Source organism: Rhopilema esculentum, chromosome 5 (assembly GCF_057945365.1).
Source record: "Rhopilema esculentum isolate cy_ngs chromosome 5, ASM5794536v1, whole genome shotgun sequence".
NCBI lineage: Eukaryota > Metazoa > Cnidaria > Scyphozoa > Rhizostomeae > Rhizostomatidae > Rhopilema > Rhopilema esculentum.
Genome location: NC_142819.1, coordinates 10,867,152 through 10,890,497, shown reverse-complemented (window position 1 = coordinate 10,890,497; position 23,346 = coordinate 10,867,152). Strand labels below are relative to the sequence as shown.

Sequence of the window (23,346 nt, the reverse complement as noted above, 5' to 3'; positions counted from 1 at the left end):
CAAACTCCTTTTACTGGGCTTTATTGGCAACAGGTAGAGTTACATTCAAACGGTTAAATGAAAAACTAAAATCATTGAATGTGAATAAATGTCGGTTTGGTACAATAAAATAAATAACACCTACTGTATTACTACATCTCTGTCCTGTATTTCATTTGTTGTGCGATCAATGGCGTGAAAGACGAGATCCGTACTACAATAGGAACAAAACTCAGAAAATTTTACAAAAACCCTTTCAATTCAAAAGGAACCAAACTTAATAAGCAATAAAGCCTTGCAGATATTAAAGGTCTGCATTAAGAGATTGTTTAGTGATTCTGCATTCACAGAACAAATAACAGCAATTTTTTGTGCTTTCTTAAAAGTAGAAATTCAGGTTCTTGTTGAAATTCATATTCTTCATTTAATTTCTGTGACAGTTTCATAACTGAAGGTAAAGCCACCAAAACGAGGCAAAAGCAAAATTGTTCTGATATCGAATTGCTCTATACGAACTAAAGTAGCATGGCTTTGTAAATGTTTGTACAAATTTGATTTATCTTTTTTATGATTGTTTGTGTTATCAAACTTGATACTACAAACCTTGTTCTGTCGTATTCGCCGTTCTTTGTAGAGTATTGGATGTCGTCAATATTGATTTTAAAGGAAGTGATGTTTTGCAGAAACCTTTGGCAAAACATGGTCATTATCATCAAAAGGATCTACAGAAGTTTTACAATGAATATATTACAAGAAGAGCTATTAACAATTGTGGATAGGGTGAACGGAAAACGTTATAACTACTAGCTGATGTTTGCAGAGCTTATTGTGGGAGGGGGGGGGTTGGTGGTTGTTTTGTGCAGCGAGACGGACCATCAAATATCTTATACCTGACGTTGCTTGCAATTGTCACCCGTCATCAACATCGGGAATGGTCATCAGCAAAAAAGAAATTAAGAAATTACTCGGAGGTCTTCTTTAGGGGGGGGGGGGGGGGCGGGGGTTGGGGCCGGATGGTTGGTCATAAGAAGAAGTAATCTGAATATGCTATTTACATGCATCTAACAATGAGAACTGCGATTCGTGGATAGTAAAATGACCTCACAAGCGCATTTCATCACAAACCATCCAATGTCACCAACGAGAAAACAAAGTTTTTTCTGGGAACTGGGTGATTTCAGTGTCCCTGTTTTAGGTTCAATAACTAGCCAAAGGGGAACGTTTTCTCTTGAGAGATAAAGACGTAGCAGATAAAGTGACTAGAATAATTTTGCAGCTTGCCTTATGAACTCCTCTTTGTTATCTCGAACAGTCTGTGGGTCTACATTCATCGTCAGAACAACTCGCTGGTTGTCAGTCAAAACAAATATCTGAAATTGAGAAAAGATGATTTATCTGAAGGAGCTTTACGGAGAGGCCTTCAAAGCCCTTTGATGGAAAAGGCTGATTATGCACGCTTCAGTTCATTTTGAAATCGCGTATACGTAAATGAAGAATTGAGCTAGAGAATCGAGTGGAAAGGGGAATCAGGTTTAAATACACTTGGAAGTGAATAAAATGCAATCAGCTGCATTTTGGAGCCAGGAGCTGTATCTGCAACGTTGATTTCCATACAAAAAGCACAAGCATTCGATTGCTTGCAAGGACTTGATACATAATGGTAAAAAATCCCATGTAGCTTACAGAGAATTTGAGTAGCAAATAGGCTAATTCTCCTATAATCGTTACCTTGACAATAGCAGTGTCGTTTCTATTTGGGCTTCTTCCATCGTTATCCTCCGCAACGACCTTTAACTCAAAGTTTCTTCCAACTTTACCAGTAAAGAGTTGTGCTGACTTTATCCAGCCTGTTTTTTTCTCCAGAACGAAGAAGCCCTCGTTCTGTCCACCTATCATTGAGTATGCGATGTTGCTGTTGTTTCCAGCATCTAAATCGATGGCCTGCAAATGTATACAGTCGAAAAATATCAGTAATATCATCCAAGAAATCTTTCAGATATCAACTAACCAAATATATACGAAAGAATACAATTAAGATATGGGAAATTCAATTTCAATTTATTGGTAACTTCACTCTAAAAACAAATACCAGAAATACTTCATTTATCTTGAATGGGTTTTTAGGCCTTGAGTTGCCAACGTGAAATGAGCTAAGTCATTTTGGAGGAAACCTTGTTACCAGAAAGGAGCGAATTACAAGGGACAAGGGGTTCGAATTATTTGAACCATCTTCAAAGGCCCTTTCTATTAAAAGCTGTTTCGTTATCATTATTATTGGAAAAAATGGAGGGGAGATAGGAAAGTTAGTCAGCCTTCTAAAATTCTCTGTGTCCTGCCTATTTTCATATGCAATAAAACCACGAAAAGCAAAAAGAAATTCTCTTCCGTTTACGATCAACGGCGAAAAATCGTTAATACACTGATTCCAAATAAATTTAATCAGACACAATTCTGGTTACAGACGCGTCACTTTCCCTAACCGTAATACGTAGAGACTCTACCACTGCACTCATAATAGCATCATGAAGGCTCATTTTAATTTATTAAGGTTCGGGATATTGATTGAAATATTGAGAGTTACCGCCACTTGAAGAATACTTGTTGCGTATTTGGCATTTTCGGATACACCTGCAAAAGTACATAATATGATATATGAAAATGAGAAACAAAAGCAAAAACGGGCATCCTTCTGGAGCTTCTGCTATAAATTCCAGTTTCAACAAAATACATTAACTATGAATTTCCAAGTAATTAATAAGCCTATAGTGTGGTTAAGAAGGGTTGGCTTAAGATAAAAATTTAAATGTTAAAATACTTCTTGATTGCAGTTTTATCAAATTATGATTATTATACTTGATTTCATTTTTATTCTTGTGAATAGACTTTTGATTCTGAGGCAAAGATCATCAACCAGTAAAATCTATAATCTTTTTCTCAAGCGGCTTCATATTTCGGTGTAGCTTTTGACGTGATTCAAGACCACAAAAATCCTTATGCAACAAAGAGTAGTTCGCAATAAATATTTTGCCTTCGGGTACAAGATGAAAAGCTCACCAGCACGATATTCTTTTTGGGTGAACTTTGGTGCATTGTCATTCTGATCGTCAACTTCAATTATCACTTGTTGTGTCGAAAAAGAACCTTGGATATGAACACAACGAGATGTAATTAAAAGCCGAATTTCGGTCAATTCTTGTCCTTTGCTTGATTTCGGTAAATTCTTACGATGAGCAACTCCTTACACATTTCGAACAAAAAATAAAAATTGGTTATTATAGGCCGAGCAATCGGCTTAAAGCGAGAAAATACTGTGATTCACCAATACATAAGGAAAGGGCCAAGAGATGCAGGTGCGACACACACAAATCATTCAAAAATAATATAAAAAAGGAGCTCCGTCCGTTTATTCAAAAAATAGAAAACACATTAAATTTTATAATAAACCTTGGGGCCCTGTGCTGATTGACATGACAAGTGCCATTTTGATTGCCATGGCAACTCCTGCGCCGAAAGCCATGAGCACGTTCATGTATATACGCATTGAATGTACATCTTTCTGTGAAACAAGTCAACAAAACAAGAAAACTAACTTCTGAATAAAATTCGCAAATATTATACCTTTTGGCGAAGCACGTTTCGTTCTGATCAAATTTGTTGACCTCTGGAGAAAGATACGATGATATGAGTTCCGATTGACATTGTTAGTAAAATAAACACAACAAAACACAACATAAAATAACAAACAAAATAACATAACAGAACATACGTAATCGTCAAACAGAAAATGTGGAATTTGGCATTCCATCCATCTTTGGCATGGATTTACCTCCAACTCTACAAGGGGAATACTTAGCTGAATTTCTAAGCCATGCCTGTCTGTCATGACGTATTACCAAAAGCTTGTGCAAAAGGGGAAGGCACGTATTAAACCATTATTATAAAGCTATTTTTGGCCGCTTTACTCAGTGTGGCTTGTACAACGAAGCTAAAATCGAACAACTCTGGACGAAAATAGAAGACAGAGAAACACCCCAACTTCTCTTTTTCAAATATTCGAAAGAAGTGTCAATCACCAGCCGGATCGTTTGCGGAGAGCAATCAACGCTGGGCTTGATAGTTCCAGTTATTTAATGAGACACGTTAAGGCCATGTACACTGGGTATGCAAACAGCCTTGCTTGATTGCTGACCAAATCACATTCAATAAAAGTTTACTTGTCAAGCAAAGGGCGCTTTCACTTTTCAGAGAATTCATGTACCGAGGCAGTAACACAGTACCTGACTTCGTGAGAGAACTAAAAATAGACACGTTAATCAGAGTTTAATCCCGCAACCAAAGCCTGGATTATATCTCAGACCCAAGGAACAATAGTAAATTATTGCCAAGAAGACCTTTCCAGGGAACAAATTCAGCGTGGAGCGATCAAAGCGCTTTTGTTATCGCTGTCTCAGCCGTAACTTAATACTTAGTTATTTCTTTTATTTGGCTATTGGTTATCAAACACCAACACAAAGTTAGGCCTTCACAACGGAAACTTAATTACTGGGAAACGTTAAGTTCCAGGAAAATACAAAAAAAACATCGTAAACCCTTTTTACAAACAAAAATGTATATATCTAAGATAAGATTTTTTCTAAAAATGAACAGGATTGATTCGAAAAGGGGACACAGTAGCAGTTTCTATCTTTGTATAAAATAATAACAGATTTTAGTAGATGTTCAGTTCTCTCTTGGGCCTAAATTATTTTTCCCATACTTCGGCTGATATTTCGTCTGATATGTCGTTTTACATTTGCACTTACACCAATATCAAATGTCAATATTGCGTAATATTTCTTCATTCGAGGAAAACCTGATGCAATATTTTTTCATGAGTCGGGGGAATTTCATTGCCCAGAATGACGTAATTCCTTGGAAAAAGTGAAACAAGTCAGTAGCCCTGAATAGAAAGGTGACAGGAGTTGAGGATATCTTCGTAAAAACTTTTCGCTCACTGCAAAATTCTAATCGATCTTGAAAATGCCAGTTCAAATCAGAATACCCTCATTCTGCACGGCAATGTAATTCTAGCACCTTGTTCAATGCAAGTCAGATATAAATCTGCACCGAAAAGCAAAATCAAGGGTTTCAAAGGAGTAGGAACAAATATCTTTCTAGAACAGTCATGAGATTCTCGTTCAAATATTTCCCTTTTTAGTTATGTTGCTATAAATTCTAATACCCTTTTGACTTATTTTGCATTCGCTATTGACTAGGTGCGAATTCTCAGATATAGAAACACTTTGCGAGACGAGGTGAACATTTTTCATTGATAATAACGTCCCCCTAAAATAGCCAATTTGATCATAATCTTTCTATCATGAAAAACATCATGTATTAATTCTACTTTCTTGAAAAGATTTTCTAGGAACAGAAAAATGGCCTACGGTGACATGAAAACGAAGTGGCGGCAATGATTCATCTGTGTCAGGTCAGCAGATCGGATGATTGTGATCATAGTCGGTTTAAACTAGTGTACAGAGGCGGAGAGGGATTGCATAAATGCGAAGCAATTGTGAAAGTGTGCTGCCTTTGAATTGTGTAGAACAGCAATGCTTCTGTACCCCAAACTCTGTCTTTTATTATCTTACATTGTAAAAGACATGACATTATCTTAATCAAAATAAGAAACAATCTAATGGACGAAAATGAAATTTCAAACCTATAAGTGCAAACGAAGACCCAGGCAACATTTCATCTATTGCAAAACATTCAAATGAGCATTTAAAAGCAGTGTAGACATTAGCTACCCTAACAGAGTTTGATCAGAAACGCCAGAGAGAGTTGGCGCCCCTTTTGCATTTTGATAGGAGGGGCAAAGGGGACCAAAGTTCCCTCTTCATAAAAGGGCCTTTGTCATCGGCCTTGAATAATTATCAAAGAAATTCATATGAAAATCTTGTCGACATTTCTTGAAACTTGTCAAGAAACTTGTAAAACGGCCCTGAGTTTGATCCTTTCTTTAATGTTCATTTCTTAATGCTGTTTATTTTAAAAGTTGTTTCATGCTTGTAAATTTAGTTGGATTTGTGTTCTCGTTTAGATCGTTAGGACCATGCACCTCTGGTAAAGTGTCGTTGATTTAAAAAATACCATAACATTTTCTGAAATACCTTGGTGTTGGTTGCCACGATCGTTAATGTGTACACTTGAGTTGTTTCCCTATCCTACAAAAAATTAGAAAGCATTGAAATTATACAAATTGAAATCATGCCTATAAAACAGTTCGAGATTTAAATAGGTGGGTCACTGTTCACCTAAAAGGTTTTGTTTCAAATCGTTTTGTAAAGTCTATCGATTAGGAACCAATGGTTGACAACAGAATGTCCATACTTGGCTGAAAGCAAAGGAGTAGTTAAAACCATGTTCCTGGTAAATCTGATCAAATCGAACACTCGTATCTAGCTGTGCAGTGCTAAATCCAACATTAATAACATTGAAAAAAATATACCAATATTACAATTTGCGGTTACCTCGCGGATTATCAGCGGGCAAAATGGAACCTTTAACATTTGGAAAGGCTTTATGTTGAGGAAGCTATCATAAGTTTGGTTTGCAAAAACGACTGTTACAAGTATAAAAGATACACTTATGAAAAAGCAATTTAATGATAAAGAAGTGAATAGAGTTAAGATTTTTCGTAATTAGCCGCTAATGTGCGACGAGCTTTTGAAAGTAAAAGATTGCCACGTGGCTTTTCCTATTTAAAAATCTGATTTCACTTCTGGAAATAGAAATAATAATGATAATAATAGCCAGAAAAACATCTGTAGGACGAGAATGGAAAGCGAGATTTAATGGCAATAACTCAGTTATAGAAATGATAATAAATAAAATAAGTAAGCAGTGTTCTGTGATGTATAAATGTAACAAAATCTTTCTTGATACTGAAAGACGAAACCCTTCTGTTCAAGGACATCTGTAAAGTTTTTCTTAATATATCAACGGGTGAAAACTAGAGGTCATCAATTTAAAGAGCCATCGAGCCTAAAAGAATGCCGTTGAGTTTAGGATAAATAAATTCGAAAGATGAGCAATGGTAATTAACGTGCTTGCTATTTTTAAATAAAAAAGACAATTGAAAAATATCTGCTGTCAAGACAAATATAGCAGACCGTTTTGTAAAAGGAACGAGATCTTGTAGAAGGGTAAGGGTGTCTTTGGCGGTGCCAAATTGTTTGGTTATATACTTTCGTACGCAACATCTGTTTTGATGGGCCTTTACATGCTATGTTCGCAAGGACCGTAGCCACACTGAAAGCTGTCCTTGAAATGACAGGGGAGAAAGGGGGAGAAAGGGAGAGCAGGGGGAGCAAGGGGAGCAAAGGCAAAAAGGGGGAGAAAGAGAAGTAATGAGAATTGTTGTCTCATGTTCTCTTTTCTTTTCGATAGAATTCCCTTCTCGCAATTCAATTTTATCAGCTAATGAATCGTGCCACTAAAAACGTCAAGCTGTAATTTAGCTGTCTTCGAAGCAGTCAATGTAATTTTCTTGTAGAAAAATCAACGTTGAATTGAGAACAACTTTAAGAACTCTCGACCCTCTAATTATCGGGAAAAAACATCGTGCCTGGGCAAAAATTGTCTGATTCTTAAAAAAGGAGTGTATTTTTGAAAGCAACTGTCAGAGAAGCAGAGGAAAACCAGGCCTAAATGATGAAAAGAGCAGAACATTTACCAGGCTTTTCTTCGTTCTCAAAACGCCGGTGTTCTCGTCTAGAGCAAAGGTATCCTCGTGACTACCTGGGAAAACAAAACAAAAATGGTTATTCTTAGCCGTTTCTCTTTCAACGGTATTAGCGGTGTAACATCATTATGGCACATTGCAAGTGGTGTAACAACATCAAGCCATATCGGCTAGCTAAAGAAGCAGTTGCTGGATTGGAAACGAGGCACTGATTATTTGATATAACATAAAATACGAGGCAGGAGACACAGGCACCCTTTGCTTAAATACTGGGGACAAACAGCGAATAGAAACGAGTACCGATGATGTACAGGCACCGCGGAGGGTCTAGAAGAGGGGGCTAAAGCCGAACAAAAAGACGCTTTGCTAAAGCCCCCAGCCCCCCCTGCTTCGCGGTGCCTGATGCAGAAAGATCATTAAAATAATGATGAACAAGAGAGAGTGAGCTCAAAGAAAATTAACCATTGCGATATTTTACATATGTTAAAAATGGCTTTGAATAAAGAAAACATTTAAAATTTTTCAATGCGATTTTTAACTTTTGTACCATCAAAAAACTGTTTAAAAATTTTCATAAACATTTATGGCTACTGTCTGTGTCAGCAACTTATTGCGTGGCCTGGCACTCGTGGACTTCATACAGTGCACCGGCAGCTTTCGGCTAAATTGTTTGAATTGCTCAAGTGACAATTGTTATGCCACTGGATTTAATAGGCTTTTGTATATTTGTGTTTTAATACCAGGGCTGGCTGACTGACTTCAAACAACAGGGGCCATAACAGCCGAATTTCCGTGCGTGTAAGGCACTGATGCCAGGCAACAAAGGGGAGACCCTATAATGCAAAGTGCACGAGAAACCAAAATAACAGTTTAGCTGTGACCAAAAGCTGTAAACGATCAAAATTCACTGTGAACAACGCTGCTCCAATGTTTTGCTTATTCTGAAAATAACTGTAAAAAAGGTTCTTATCGTAGTGAATAAGGTCCGGCGTCCCGGGAAACTAGGAACTGTGCACCTTATTGGCACATGTTGCAGTACACATAGCACAACCATGCAAAGCTAAGAGCAAAATACTCTTTTCTTATCAACTTAATAAAAAGCACCTTGGAATTAGCAAACTGAAATGCCAAAACCATAGAGATGGTCAAAACAGAGATGGTATGACAATCAGATGACAGGAGCCTCCTCGTACAAAAACAATATCTTGAATACATCAGAGTTCGACACTCCGTCCTGTCACTTGGATGACATTTTCGTAAGGGGTGGTGGCTGCAAAAACAATTTAGCTTTTAGGCGAAAACATTTTTGAAAACTCCAGTTCACTAGTGAAGATTAAGATTGCATTTAATAATATATTAATCCTTTGGTCGTTCCCATGGCTTTCAGAGTTTTGGGGCTCAATGTTTTCATTGGGTCGAAATATAGTTTATCCCAGACACGCTCTCACCATTAGCGGGCATGGACCGGATGACGTATGAAAGTCTTAGGTTTGATATGAACAATACATAGAGTTCATTGTGACTTTTTTTAAACTATAGGAGAAAATTTAGGAAGTGGGTTTGATTAGAAGAACAGAAGTATAGACACAATTAGAAGGATGCATTTAGTTAATGAAATAAGGAGAAAGGGTAGATAAGAGTGCAATTAAGTAAAATAAATTTGAAATTAAGACACTTTTTGGAAAGTTATTACAGAAATAATTGATCTACGAAACTTTGAAAAATGTCGCAATTATTCTTCTTTCCTCGGAATATGGCCTCAACTGATCGAGGTTACTGTTTGGGTGTTTCGAGTGAAACATGACAAACGACTTTAATGCCAGTGTTGTTGTTTTCGTAAAAGGAAAGTTTAGGAAAACATTTGAATTACAGTTTAAAAAAACAGGAAATTCTGGGAAAAATAGGTTCCTGAAAAAGCCATTAAAGATGCTATAACAGCAAGATGTAAACCATTGAAGTGACGTAAAAATCATTCAATAAATTTTTGTTTTTCCAGTCGAAAGTCTCAAAACAGACCCTATTAATTCAAAAAACGTTACTTTTTAGTAAATTGATTTTATGTCCAAGGAAAATCTAACAAGGAACAGGGTTCACGGAGCATATATGCTATTTGAGTCTTAATGTCAGGTGCTAAATTAATAATTGGAAAAGTTAACTCTCAGCGTTTGATATTGCTTTAACCGTCAGCATTACAGATTGATCCGTGTGAATTTTGAACCAATTTTGGATTCCTAGATGACCAGCACTTTGCACCAGTTCATGAGCTGAGATCTCTAATGTGTTTAACGGATACCATATGTTGAGTGGGAATGGATTTCCGTAGCAGATCTCAGCTCTCGAAATGGTTTCCGTGTAAAAGGAAATCTTGTTTGAGGTTTACCAGGCATATCAAGCCTAATGTAGACTGGGGGTTCGAGGAAGCTATTCCTTAAGGGTGGATGCCGAACCGAAGCTATTGCTGACATATAAAGGGCATTCTATAAAACACTGAATTTCGCAACAAATCCACCAGAAACGTTATATAAATGTATGTAAATACACACAGTGTACTCATTCTTAGTGCATAAAAACGAGAAAGAGACGAAAAACAATCCGGTTTTAGATTGACTTTACTTTTAATGAATTCAGTCCACACTATGCAAATACATTAACTGAAAATTATAAACAAATATCACAGCTAAAGAGCATTAAAGTAATTCACATATAAACACAACAGAAATAAATTATACACAGTACATACAAGTTTGTAAAATTATATTAACAAACATTTCATGTAATTAACTGTATCAAAATAACAAAAACATGCACAAGAATATTTTTGAATCCTTAATAAATAACGAAAACTATCTATAAACACGAAACTTTAGAATGCTCTTTAAATATTGTTCGTTTGATATTAAACAATGCACGGAGGATCTGCACTGAATTTAGGCCTAAAGGTTCATGGAAAATGTTCTGATTTATTTAACGTGTGGAGTTAAAGGCACCTTATGGAAACAAATTGTTACCAAACGTGTATCTTAAATTTCAAGGGAGGGTCGTTACAGTTAATTGAGTTCCTTAGGGAAAAATCGTGATTGCAGACTCCGTGGGAAATATCCGTTTCCTTTTTATCAAAATATACTTTAGAACACGAAAAGCGTTGTTATGTTACGTAAGGACAGGATTATACAGATGTAATCGAACCTTCCCGTGTTTTTCGAGGAATTAACGACTGTTCAACAATTCAATTGCCTAGTTACGGCAAGGTCTCGTTTCTTCAGCGTAGTTTCATGAAAATTGCCAGGTCGGTGTGATGTTGGCTTTGGGCAAAATGCGATTCTGGGTAGCACGTTGTTCTTTCAATATAAAAATAGAACAGAGAGTTCGCTTGTGTTTGAGAACATGAACACTATCTGTATCCTCGTGCTCCTTTGTTCGTCATCGATATTCCCGTAATTTGATGCGCGCTCGTCCAAAATTCCTTTCGAAGGGATAAATGTCCTTTTGAGTCATCAAATTCTTTGACACGAAGCCCATTGCAGACCTTGCAAATCTAAGGCGAGACTGCAAACTCTTCAAAAAACAATTGCTTCCGAGAGGTATTCAATCCATTGCAATTCTCTGCGTTAAAAAGAGTCACAAATGGTGCTGTTTTCCATCAGTACATGGAGTATCTCTGGTTTTGTCTTGATGCCGATGATTTCAGTAGTTTTTCTGATATCGCAGTCAGCAGTACAGTTAACCATATGTCTCTATCATTTTCATTTTGTGCACAAATCGAGTAACTTAAGTCTTTGCTCGTAAGCCTGATGCAATAAAACGCAATCTTGTCATGAAAATCTTCTGGGTAAATGCCCACATCCTCATCTAGTGTTATAATGTTTCTCGGGTTCTCGTCACCATCTTTGTACAAAAACAGTCTCGCATCATCCAAAACAGCGTGCATTTCTTGCCAGGTTCGCGGACTCGTCTTCCTGAAACCACGTCTTCGGATTCTAAGATTGCCTTCCCGTATGATATCTTTTCCAGGGCGATTATTATTCAAGTAATTCGCATCGCTACCCGAGTTTGGAGTATAAAGCTGTATTTCAGAGAAAAATCTGTTCCTTGCCTTAGCCAATGGCTTGCGAAAGAAGCTCGACTTGATGCTTTCAAAAAGATTTGATGCCCTCATCCTGCAGTTCGTTCTCAACCTGCTCTTTGAGTTGACGTTGACAATACTAACTCAGTGTGCATAAACCAGAGTTTATTAGGACATTTGTGGGAGTGCTAGAGAGGAATCCCCTTTGCCCTCTAGTCATGAGGTTAGCTCAGGTGACATCCTCGTTGGTTTGTGATTAAACGCATGCGCAGCGTTGGTAGCAGCCAATGGCCAATGACGTAGGTGACCTCTGTATCGATTCAACTCAACTAAATGTGCAAAGCCCTCTGGAAACGTTTTCTCGAGAACACAAGTTAAAGACTGGCGAGTTGAAGTTGAGAAATTACATGAAGGGCTACTTAATACAGGTCCTTGAAGAAAGTGAAGGTTTTTCATGTTTAAAGTTTATAGCTACACAAGAACTTGCAAAAATGAAGGCACGTGAATGAGAAGCAAATTGTGCCAAGAGCTGGTTACCAAACTCACCGGACTATCGCAAAAGGCACTGTCTGGTTGTATTAACATTATATACATAATTTTATTGACCCAGAGGATAAGTTTCAAGCAATGTAGGATAATTCATATTTGTAAATGTAATTTCTTGACTCTATCGAAAATCCAAACAAAAATCTGTCATAAAAAGTTTTCTAAAAAATCATATACATTTTGAACAAAAAACATTTTTCCTGGTGTGGTGAGTGAGAACTGGGCAGATACCAATGGCCTGGGGATCAACATGACAATGGTTTCATGGGTATGGATCGGAAACACGTGGCGAGATGTCCCAAGGCAGCACACGTAAACACAATTCTAAGAAGAAGTACAAGGAACCAATCGAAATATTGCGCAATTTATCATTGCGATGCAATTTCTTCCTAGTCAAATTAAGAAAACGGAACCATCTTTGTACAGAAACAGTCACCATGCAGTTTTTTGGTCGTTTTCGTATTCGATGACATAATATATAAAATGAGGAGCATCCATTCTGGGTTTAAAATCTGCTAAGCTAACACGCTTATATTTTCATAGAGAAAAAATTGAACAATATAATACACGGGCATTTAGTCATAAATTAAGAGAAAATGTTTTCGAGATTCAGCTGAAATCATAATCAACAGGTCAACCTTTTGGAAAAAGGAACTGAGATCCACAGGTTTCTGCGAAAAAACAAACCTCTCTAGCAGAGATCTAAATCTGCGTTCATTCCCCAAAAGCAATAATTTAGACGCGTGAACGGTTCTAAAGGCCACGGTAACTAGACTAGCCATGTTGCAAACGTTTTTAGCACTTTTGGGTAGGAGTTTGAAGAAAAATTTTAAAATTAGATAAAATTATGTACACATTCCGCTTTCTCGCTCTCTCTTTCATGTCTGTTGGTGGGCAGGACGATTTTGGTTCAAAAACACCGCACGCAATCATTTACCAAGCGGTCCAAAAGTCTTGCTTATATTCTCTATAATTCTAAACCATACTATCACTTCAAATTTATTTCGAACTTACTTTGAAAACGGGCACGCAAACACGATTTTGAGAGTGGAAACCTTTAACCTGACCTATAAAGAACACAGCTACTTGAACCCAACGATTGGTGGTAATATGTTGCCCATATTAACTTTCCGGGCGGATTTCCTGGGGAATTCGCAAAAAAGTGGTGTAGACTAAATGCACGTAACAAAAAGCTCTTAGCTACAAGTGGCGTGGACATAACGAAAGACACGGCCAATGATATCACAAGTTGAGAATTAAAAACAATTAGGCTAAGCAATGTCCTGAAATGAAGGTAAAAAGCAGTAATTTTCTGATTAAAATAAGCCTTTTCTTTCAAAATGGTAAAAAATAGTGTTTTGTTTGAAAGAAGAGCCCAAACTGCCAATGGAAGCAAAAACTAAATGAAAAAGATTGTGAAAATGCTCGTAAACAATGCAAGGCAATTACCTTCAATGTAATAGAAGACAGCATCTTTGTCAGCATCGGATGCCGATATTCTTGCAATGTTGGTTCCAGGACTCAGGTTCTCACCAACAGAGGCATACAATGTGCTCTGGAATAAAAAAAATTAAAAAAATTTAACATAGCATCGAATTATACACCAAATATGAGAGAGTCAGTCTGTTTTAAAGGGACTTACAAGAGGTGTCTGTAATACAAGAGATTTGTTCTTGTTTCTAAGTTGCCACTGCATTAGAAATTTGTGACAATATCTTTATTAACTGGGAAAGCTTGACATTCATATTTGCTGACGCATCGCGCAATAAAATAACACGTTATACCTAGATGAACTGCGATTTTATGGGCTACCTGCAGGTTATAAATATTGCGAATTTATCATCTTTTCCATATCATCATTCATATCATTTTTTAATAAAGTGATTTCTTTCAATGGGAAATTTCAACGGTCCCACCTTCTCTTACTCCTTAAAAAAGGAAGCATTTGATTGAAGGGGTACAAGGAAGTTTTCTGCGCTCATATATGGTAAAAGGACGTGAAAAAGGTTCGTTTTAAGCGATTTTCCACTTTTCAATATTTTAAGACTGGATATCCCGAAATGCAAACTAACAAAACACAAGAAAGTTTGCTAAACTGCTCACCAGGAAGTCCACTTGAAAATCAAGAAAGGAAAATTTATCCGATTTACGTCAAAAATCTAAGAAATTGAACTAAGAAATCAATAGGACATCTCCAAAACCAAAGTCATTGCCCTACCCACGCTCGGTGAATGGAGATGACGTCGCAATGAAGAAAAGGAAGCTGAAGAAACAGAATCTCATCGAAAGCTTGATCCGTTTCGAGGTTAAGAACGTCGTGAAAAGTTTAACATATATTGTTCAGGCAAAATTAAACTTGCACCACTAAATTCTGATGGTACAGCGAAGTTTTACAATTGAAACTTAAAAGCCTTGAAAGCTCTAAAAACTCTTTTTGGTTGACTGTTTTACAATTGTACGCATGACTGTAGTATTGATCTCCAAGCCCTTGGTTTTTAGGAGTAAGACATCAGCTGGACAATGTTAGAAAGCAATATAAGATGGACTTACTTGTAGAAAAGTGGGGACATTGTCATTCACATTGGTAATGTTGATAGTAACGACTGTGAAGGAGGAGAGAAACGGAGTGCCTCGGTCTCGTGCCATGACTCGTAACTATGATGAAAAAGAGGAAAATACAAGTTTTGTAAAAGCGAATTAGAAAATCTGTCCTTCTAAGCAGACGATAATTATGGCGTCGACTAAACATGCAGTATGACGATGACTTTAAAAAAAACAAAATAAATAGCAGCTTCATTGCGGCTGGATTTTTTTGCACGCCGCATTGCATTAAAGGGCTTCTCTTGTAAATTTGCTAAGCCACCGGTACATACTTACAATAAACGATGAAAACAAAAAGTGCTTTGGGAGCGTGGAACACAGTTCAATCACGCTTTCATAAACTTTTCTCCCTGCCATTCGTCTGCCATTCCCGCCATTTTTCTGAACGTTGTGTTATATATGACTGTGGTTCTTTGAAGCACTGACAATTTCATTTCATTTTTACCGGCAACAGACTTCAGCTAGAAATAACTATTTTGCAAACTGCTCTGTCAACAAATCTGATTAAAAATGATCCTAATTGTACAAAATCTAGGTATAAGTTGCAAGATTTAGAATTACACGATAATGCCTCACTTCAAAAGCCTATTCACTTCTCAAAAGGAGAGACTGTTAAAATCCTAAAAATCAATTTAGGACTTACCTTATAACTTTGAGCTCGTTCATAATCAAGTTTTCTTGCCACTGTCACTTCTCCAGAAGAGGAAGCCAAAGCGAAAGAATTCTCCTCGTTTCCAGAAATTATTTCGTAGAAAACCTCCCCATTTGCTTCAGTGTCCTTGTCAATGGCTGTTACTTTGAGAATCAATGTTCCAACAGCAACATCCTTTTAAAATCAAGGTTAATATTTCTTATATGATTGAATAAATCTTCAAGAAAACAAAAACTCATCAAGAATAGCACGTTTAAAAGATTTTCGCATTTGTCCTGTACCAATGACCAAACGAGTGTGGAATTCAAGTAAGCCTACTTTTGTGCAATTGTATCTACACTTTCATACTTCATCACCAGTCAGTTATAGAAAGTAATTTTGAAGCTTGAAAATGAGGTTATATTGAAATAGCAGCAAGCTACAGTTTTCACATAATTTGAGACTGCAAAATTCCCCTACAGCTGGCAATACTTTACAAGGAACAAAAATTTGTGAAGGGCCTAAACGTACTTCCGAAATAGAGGTGACATTCAGAGGCATGAAAACAGGCGCCATGTCATTAACATCAAGCACCGATACACGCACAGTTGAATTTGTGGACAGCATGGGAATCCCATGATCCTTAGCATTGACAACAAGGCTGTAGTGCCCAGCTCTCTCGTGGTCTAGCGACTTCATTAACTTTAGGTCACCTGTTGAACTATCAATTTTAAATTCGCCTACAAGAAAAAAGAATAATAAACAAATTCAGTATTGACGATAGTTATAAAAGGGTACAATATAGGTTGTTTATCATGAACTAAATATGACCAATTTTCTGCCTTTTATCAAGGCTCCAAACAATAAATTCCACCAATAGTCGGGATGACCGATCTGACGAGAATGCTACCAAGAAATACTCGTCAAAGCTGATACGATGTTATTGAAAAATGTCCGTAATTCATAGAAATTAAATAACGGGAAATAAAAACGAGAAAGATTGTGTACCATTATCGTCTCCTTTTACAATGGCGTAGGAAATCTCACTATTTGATCCCGCGTCGGCATCAGCTGCTGCGATGCGCAGAATGACGTCACCAACATTTGCATTTTCAAACAGGGAGACATTGCAGCAGTTTGGAGAAAGGAACCTTGGTGCGTTGTCGTTGATGTCGATAATATTGAGGGTGACCTTAAACAGAGTTTCAACGATGTTGATGGGAAATAAAGTCATGTTTCTTACCTATAATACTGGTTATTGGATGACGTGAATGGATTAACCATACTATCAAAGAGTATGCTTATGAAAAAGCACCTTCTTTCAGAACTTTTTATTCAATTCAATTCAATTTAATTTAAAAAACATATTTACCCAGGATACAATGCAGTGAACTAATTAATCTACAATCTAATTGTCCCAGCAAAAAATAAAATAAACCTAACAATTGAAGATAAAACATGTAAAAGGTAAATACAATAACTTGATAAAATAAAGAAGCTATAAAACGTAATAAAAAGTATTCATTTGGTATTTATTAAACACTTTACGTTAAAGACTGTAGTGATTCTAAACGTGACTAGCGAAATCATTGGTATCGCGATGACTTGATGAAAGAAAACTGTGGCACAATAATTGAAGTTAAAAGATAATATGGTAGGCTACAGGGTATAAGAAGGTAGGAGAAGGAATTAAACGAGAGTCTTAAAGAAGCTAGTGAAATTTTCTTTCCTCATTTGCGCAGTAAATGAATAAAACAAGAACATACCTCAGCAAACGACTTCAAAGAGGCATTGCCGTGAATATCCTTGTTATATGCTTCAACCTGTAAAACGTATTTCGATGACACTTCTCGATCAACAGTTTTCGCCAAAAATATGCTACCATTGGTCTGCGATATTCGAACAACAGACTGAGTCGAGCCTTCCTGTATTGCGTAATAAACTTCATTGTAACTGGCATCGACATCAACAGCAGAAACTTGGCCAATGCGGTGGCCGACGGCAGCATTTTCTTTCACTGAGAACGAGTACGTGGGTGACTGGAACCTAGTTGGTACAAAACAAAGGAAATTAAAGCCTGGCTCCACAGAATAGATCACAGACCCTCGTTTAGAAACGTTAAATTACATAAAACCAAATTTTGGTAATCTGCACTGAAGAAAAAACAATTTTATGACGAGTTGAGTTGCAATAATGGGTTGAAATTTTAAAATGTAATAGAGTTTTGGGCCGAAATTTCAAAACCAGATGAGCTAAACCTGACTGCAATCAGTTGATTGAATTCCATGCCCCGTGGTAATGATCCTTGCCAATGTTCCTTGGCACATATTAGATAAGATTTCAAAGTGTTGGGACAAATAGGTTCACAAAAATAGGTTTGTGATGTTTATTCAAGAAAAGGCATTATGGGGCACCATTGAATCGGGGGTACAGAATGCTTGGGAAGCATGACAAAGAAGCGTATGCCTAATGAACAATAAAGGAAAATATTTGTTTAAAGCCAACCGTAATGAGTCAGAAAATAATTGTATTAATTTGGACAGCTGCTTCTAAAGTGAATGAAGGCCACCTCAGGGTTTTCAGCCTAGTAGAGTTGGTATAGGTGATACTATGCTGATTACCAGAAACGCACTCTTATCTTTCTCGCTTAAAATAGCTATTATAAAGAGATCCTCAGCAAAGGTTGAGAGGCAATAAGGTTCACCTGGGCTTGTTGTCATTCACGTCCAGAACTTTGATCAAGACAAAAGAAGCTGACGAAAGTGCTGCCGGAGATCCGTTGTCCGTGGCAAAAACTGTCAGGTTGAAATCATGCACTGATTCGTGATCCAGTAGTTTTGCAATTCGTATGATTCCCGTTGTTCCTTATAGGGTAAACATAATGATCATAAATTAGCAACTAATTAGTTAGTGAGATCATCAAGAAAAGAGTTTTATTGGCCTTCTTCCATATTGCAGGTAGACAAGGGGTACTTTGTCTTTCAATAGGGTTTTATTGTGCATGTTTCGTTAATGTGACTTTCTGCCAAGACGTTTAACACTGAAAATATTTCGGTAAGGTCAACATATTTCACTTTTATCATGGACATATACAGGTTAATAGAAAATTGACAAAGCATGCCTTATTTCCACGAGCTTAATCAGACCAACAAACAGGCCCGTAACCAGTCGAGAGGGTGCGGGGCTCATGCAACCCCTAAAATTAAGTACGATAAACTATGTATAAAATGTTTATTTTTAGTGACCACGACTCTATGACTACATCATCAAGAAATCCCCCCCCCCCTCCCCAAAGTTACGACAATGCCTAAAAGTTTCAAAGTTTCTGTTCATATTATACTGTTTGGTTTCAAGCACAAACTCAACATTGAGGGAAATGAAAAACTCACGTCCGATATAGAAGTGGCCAAGAGCGTTCCCAAACTCGATAGAATAAAGCACACTTCCATTAACCCCTTTGTCTCGATCTGTTGCAGACACCAACACAACCTGAACGAGGCAATGACAAACATTGAAACATAATGCGTTCAACTTCCTGCACATCGATTAAAGATTAAATTTGGTAAAGATACAAAGATTACAAGGCAGCATACTGATAAAGAACATACGATAAAGCGGAAATTAAAAACTGGTAATAAATTGGCCTAATAAAAACAGGTCTGCTAGATATTGCTGACGAGCATCCAAAGAACAGAAGTAAATTGGAGATTTTCTGATGTTCAAGATATTACCATTAAGAATGAGTCAATCAAGAAAGGTTGCAATGCTTGAAAAAGCTAAAGCAAAAAGAAAAGCTTCACTAAATGTCTCAAGCATAATCCAAAACCCTACTTGAAACCCGTTGTTAATACTATGTGCAAAAGACAAATTTGCAAGTTTTGATTAGAAATGTCTTAATGATTTGGCTTACTTGGCTATCACCGGGCAGATCTTCATTAACTGTGATGTTATAAAGACTTCTGCTAAACATAGGAGTATTGTCGTTGACATCCAGGATCGTGATCCAAACTGACACAGTAGCATTCAGTGAATTTAATCCGTGGTCACGTGCCTGGAATATATATATATTCTGATTTGATTAATTCTGATTTATATTTTCTGGCCTGCATTACTGATCAATTTCCGCCACTTTACTCTATCAGTGACAATGTCTCTCTACATGTTAAGAATTCCACCTTTTTTCAAAATATCTTACATTGTATCTTTGAATCTTAGAAATGGCCTGGAAGATCAAGTTTTATTAGGCCTTCATGACTAGGCCGTGTTGATTAAAAAAATTTAATTAAAAAAATTCACATTTCAAATTCAGTTACTCGTTCGTTTCATTCACTCTGATAAAGCCCTGTATGACGGGGCGAAATATTGTATTCGTTTAATTTAATTTATGTTGAAAATTTATCTTATAACATTGGATTCTCGTCGCCGTTTTGCTTTGTTCCTGAATTTTATCCTCACGTAGATAAGATCGCTTTAATTTGGCCTTTTCACTAGGCCGTTTTGAAAAGATCGTGTTGGATTGTTGATGTATAAAAGTGGTGCGATTTTCGACTGTCGAAGTAGTGAAACTGAATAAGTATCATAACCGTCGTCTTCTAGTCGTGAGAAAATATTGTCTTCGGATTGCTTCTTGGTCTGCCATTATCTTTAGGAAGTTGAAACTAGCAGAAAAGGTATTTTCGGAAAAAAGTGAAAAAGGACAAATTCCATCCTTAGAATAGTTTTAATTTTTTTTAATATTATTGATGGAAGACATTTGAAAGAGGTGCGTTCACGTAAATGGGCTTAAAATGCTTTTATCCGAAAAAAAGCTTTCCAAAGTTTGACAGGGTACAGCCAGAGTAGTTGTGGTCACTTCAACTGCTGACGGGAAATGACGGACAATGTTAAACAAAGAATGCTTTACTGATAATATGTCTTATCCCAGTAATTTAAAAAATCATGAATTTTTAACCAGCTTTTAGTGGCTATAATGGAATGGATTTTTATTAAAATAAATGTGAATTTCTTCAATGGCAACGACTTGATAAAGGAGTTATTTTATCCATCACTTTTTAGATACTTGAACATAAACGCCCAACGTAAATGAGAGCGGTCTTAACAAGCTTTTGCTATTTCGTATGATTACGGAGAAAGGCTTTTAGGTTAAAAGTAACATGCTTTGTCTTTTTGTCACTAAAAGATTTTAACTATCAGGAATCTTGTAGAATTTAAAAAACGTGAACCAAACCAACCTAGACAAAACTTTTTTCAAAGATTATATTGCTAATGAAAAGTTAAACATACCGTAACGGTTAATTTGAATTCCTCTTGGATCTCTCTGTCAAGTTCTTTTACAGTACGAATAGTACCGTTTGAAGAATTGATAGCAAACCAGTTTCCTACAATTAAATGATAATGAACGCAAACACTTAAACATGTTTGTTTTCTTCTTATGCTGAGTAAAACAAAAAACCATGAACGTCTTTTGAATTCTGATGAATTTTTACACAAGTTCAAGTTCATTTCAGCCAAAGCATTAGCAATAAATGAAAAATAATATCTAAAAGAGCATTCTTAAAAGTTTACTGTTCTGAAATCTGCGAATTTTATCAAATTATTCTAATTACAAGACTGATTTTAACTTGTAATGAAAAATCGTCCACTCACTTTCGTTGCCAGAGGAGAACGAGTAAGTTAATCTACTGTTGTTTCCCGCATCTTGGTCGGACGCAACAACGCTTCCAACTGTAAAACCCGGACCATTGTTTTCACTCACTGAAAATCTGTAAACAGCTGAGGTGAATATAGGATTGTTGTCGTTTACGTCTTCTAAAGTTATGGTCACTGACGTAACGCCATTCTGAGGAGATGATTGGTTGTCTGTAGCAGTTACTGTGACAGCAAACCGATCCTGTTGCTCCCGATCGAGGACTTTTGCCACACGAATGACACCCTATATATGACAAAAATTAGAATAGAGCTCATTATATAATTATATGATTAATCATATGTTGCCACTTATTTGAATATCTTCTTTTGAAATGAAAGCGTTCAGTAGTAAGCAGAAGCAAAACGAATGGGAATTATGTCTGTCCGATAACACATTCCCCAACCAGAATGGACAGCCTCCTGTGGTTATGATAATGTTCAGTAGAGTTTTATTATGAGAAAAGTTCCATGATATAAATTCAAAAGCATGCCAATTTCAAATAAAACTTGCTCTAGGAAATCACTTTTACAAACAACGATAAAATTGGTAAATTGTCTTCATAAAATACGCGCAAACCGGTTCAGCAAATTACACAACAAAGCTTGATTGTTTCTTGCATGAAAATTTATGGCTACAAAACAATGATCGGATATACTACAGAATAAGCAACATTTTCAATTCCATTCTGTCTATCAAATTGATGAAAACATGTTTTGAAATATGCATTATATGTAACTGTGAGAAAAAGATGAGCAGCCTTGGGAACCATTGGATGAATCAGTATAGAGAGTTTCTTGTACCGAGGTATTTACTTAAAAACCAGCCTTAAATTTTTCATAAATTACTTTTTTAAAGGGGGGACTAGGCAACAACTGCATTTTCCAATGCCTCCAATTTTCGCTTTCGTTGTTGTTTTCACGAAAAAAATCGTGATGGACAAATAAATAAAAGATTGAGTGTCAATGAATTCAAACAAACCGTATTTTGCTCAATAAGAAAACAGCCATGCCCTCCTGTCATCGTAAATGTAACGGCCTCTACCTCGCCTCGTTTATACGCTATAAGACGTATAACCTCGGTACCAATTGCTGCATTCTCTTTCAAGGAAACTTCATATAGCGACTTATTAAATCGTGGGTTCAAAGCATTGACGGCGACCCATCGAATGACGCAGCGCACAGAGCTTGACAACGGCGGGCTTCCGCTATCTCTAGCTACAACTGTGAAGTTCAGCCATCCACCTGGCGTCGTTTTCCAAACGCCATATTTTGATATGAAACCTTTATCGGGATCAATCCTTAATAGAGAAGACAGGTTTTCCAATATAGAGTAGGTGACTTTGGCATTTAGATTCTCGTCGTCGTCTGTTGCTAAAACGGACATCACAATAGTGCCATCAGGTGTATTCTCAACAACGTCATTCGTGTAAAAGGGCTGTAGAAATCGCGGTGCGTTGTCATTCACATCAAGAACATTGATTTTGAGAGTTAGGCCATTTGATGGCGACTGCAACAACATCGAATCAAAAGCTTGAAAAGTAAACTGATAGTTAGTTCTATTTTCCCTGTCCAAATTCTTTACTAAAGTTATTTTTCCGGTCAAAGAATCGAGGTGTATCAGATCAAGCAACGTGGATGTGGCATTGTAAGTTATATTATCGTATAAGTCATTGTCCTTTGCTTGGAGGGTGTATATGACTGAGCTCGTTGGATGGGCTTCGTTCAGATTCAAAGTCACAACATCAGGGTGAAAATAAGGAGGAGAATCCACGACATCGATGACATTTATGATGATGACGGCCTTCCCATCCAGCGATGGCTTGCCTTGATCAACTGCAATAACCTCTAGTTGGTAAACACCTCGTACTTCTCTGTCAAGCTTTTTGTTTAGCTGAACAGATTCTAAAAAGAAGAAAACCATTTGCATCATATAAATCGCACGTACGCTGAGAAATTGCAAATTGTGGAGGAAAATACTCGCAGAGCTAATTGAAAATTGGAATCCTGTCGAAAAATAAAGTCTCTGGATTATGACTGATATCTGGATTCAAATGTTCACAAATATTCTTAGATAAAAGATTGAATATATTCAAACTTTCTACGTTTGGTTCA

General features: G+C 36.8%; 2 protein-coding genes across 3 annotated transcripts in view; both read right to left on the bottom strand.

Annotated features, from left to right (window-relative positions):
• LOC135690067 (cadherin-23) overlaps nucleotides 1–23,346 on the bottom strand; it is a 64,146-nt gene that overhangs the window by 4,755 nt on the left and 36,045 nt on the right. For both annotated transcript variants that reach the window (XM_065207520.2, XM_065207522.2), the window contains exons 37-57: nucleotides 22,214–23,136; nucleotides 21,193–21,478; nucleotides 20,830–20,924; nucleotides 19,457–19,597; nucleotides 18,936–19,035; nucleotides 18,251–18,410; nucleotides 17,313–17,592; nucleotides 16,555–16,738; nucleotides 16,078–16,286; nucleotides 15,559–15,741; nucleotides 14,865–14,969; nucleotides 13,764–13,869; nucleotides 7,697–7,761; nucleotides 6,132–6,185; nucleotides 3,598–3,640; nucleotides 3,034–3,120; nucleotides 2,561–2,607; nucleotides 1,708–1,920; nucleotides 1,261–1,349; nucleotides 583–666; nucleotides 125–193 (exon numbers count right to left, since the gene is read on the bottom strand). In XM_065207520.2, the coding sequence (XP_065063592.2) occupies nucleotides 125–193; nucleotides 583–666; nucleotides 1,261–1,349; nucleotides 1,708–1,920; nucleotides 2,561–2,607; nucleotides 3,034–3,120; nucleotides 3,598–3,640; nucleotides 6,132–6,185; nucleotides 7,697–7,761; nucleotides 13,764–13,869; nucleotides 14,865–14,969; nucleotides 15,559–15,741; nucleotides 16,078–16,286; nucleotides 16,555–16,738; nucleotides 17,313–17,592; nucleotides 18,251–18,410; nucleotides 18,936–19,035; nucleotides 19,457–19,597; nucleotides 20,830–20,924; nucleotides 21,193–21,478; nucleotides 22,214–23,136 (3,523 nt within the window). The remainder of the gene's footprint in view (nucleotides 1–124; nucleotides 194–582; nucleotides 667–1,260; nucleotides 1,350–1,707; nucleotides 1,921–2,560; nucleotides 2,608–3,033; nucleotides 3,121–3,597; nucleotides 3,641–6,131; nucleotides 6,186–7,696; nucleotides 7,762–13,763; nucleotides 13,870–14,864; nucleotides 14,970–15,558; nucleotides 15,742–16,077; nucleotides 16,287–16,554; nucleotides 16,739–17,312; nucleotides 17,593–18,250; nucleotides 18,411–18,935; nucleotides 19,036–19,456; nucleotides 19,598–20,829; nucleotides 20,925–21,192; nucleotides 21,479–22,213; nucleotides 23,137–23,346) is intronic.
• Nucleotides 10,302–12,355, bottom strand: LOC148960276 (uncharacterized). Its single transcript, XM_089108666.1, has one exon. It carries the CDS (start codon nucleotides 11,859–11,861, stop codon nucleotides 11,346–11,348), a length of 516 nt encoding a protein of 171 aa, XP_088964792.1. The 5' UTR covers nucleotides 11,862–12,355; the 3' UTR covers nucleotides 10,302–11,345.

Excerpts from the sequence above, each read along its gene's own strand:
- LOC148960276 (XM_089108666.1), bottom strand. The coding sequence starts at position 11,861 with ATGAGGGCATCAAATCTTTTTGAAAGCATCAAGTCGAGCTTCTTTCGC.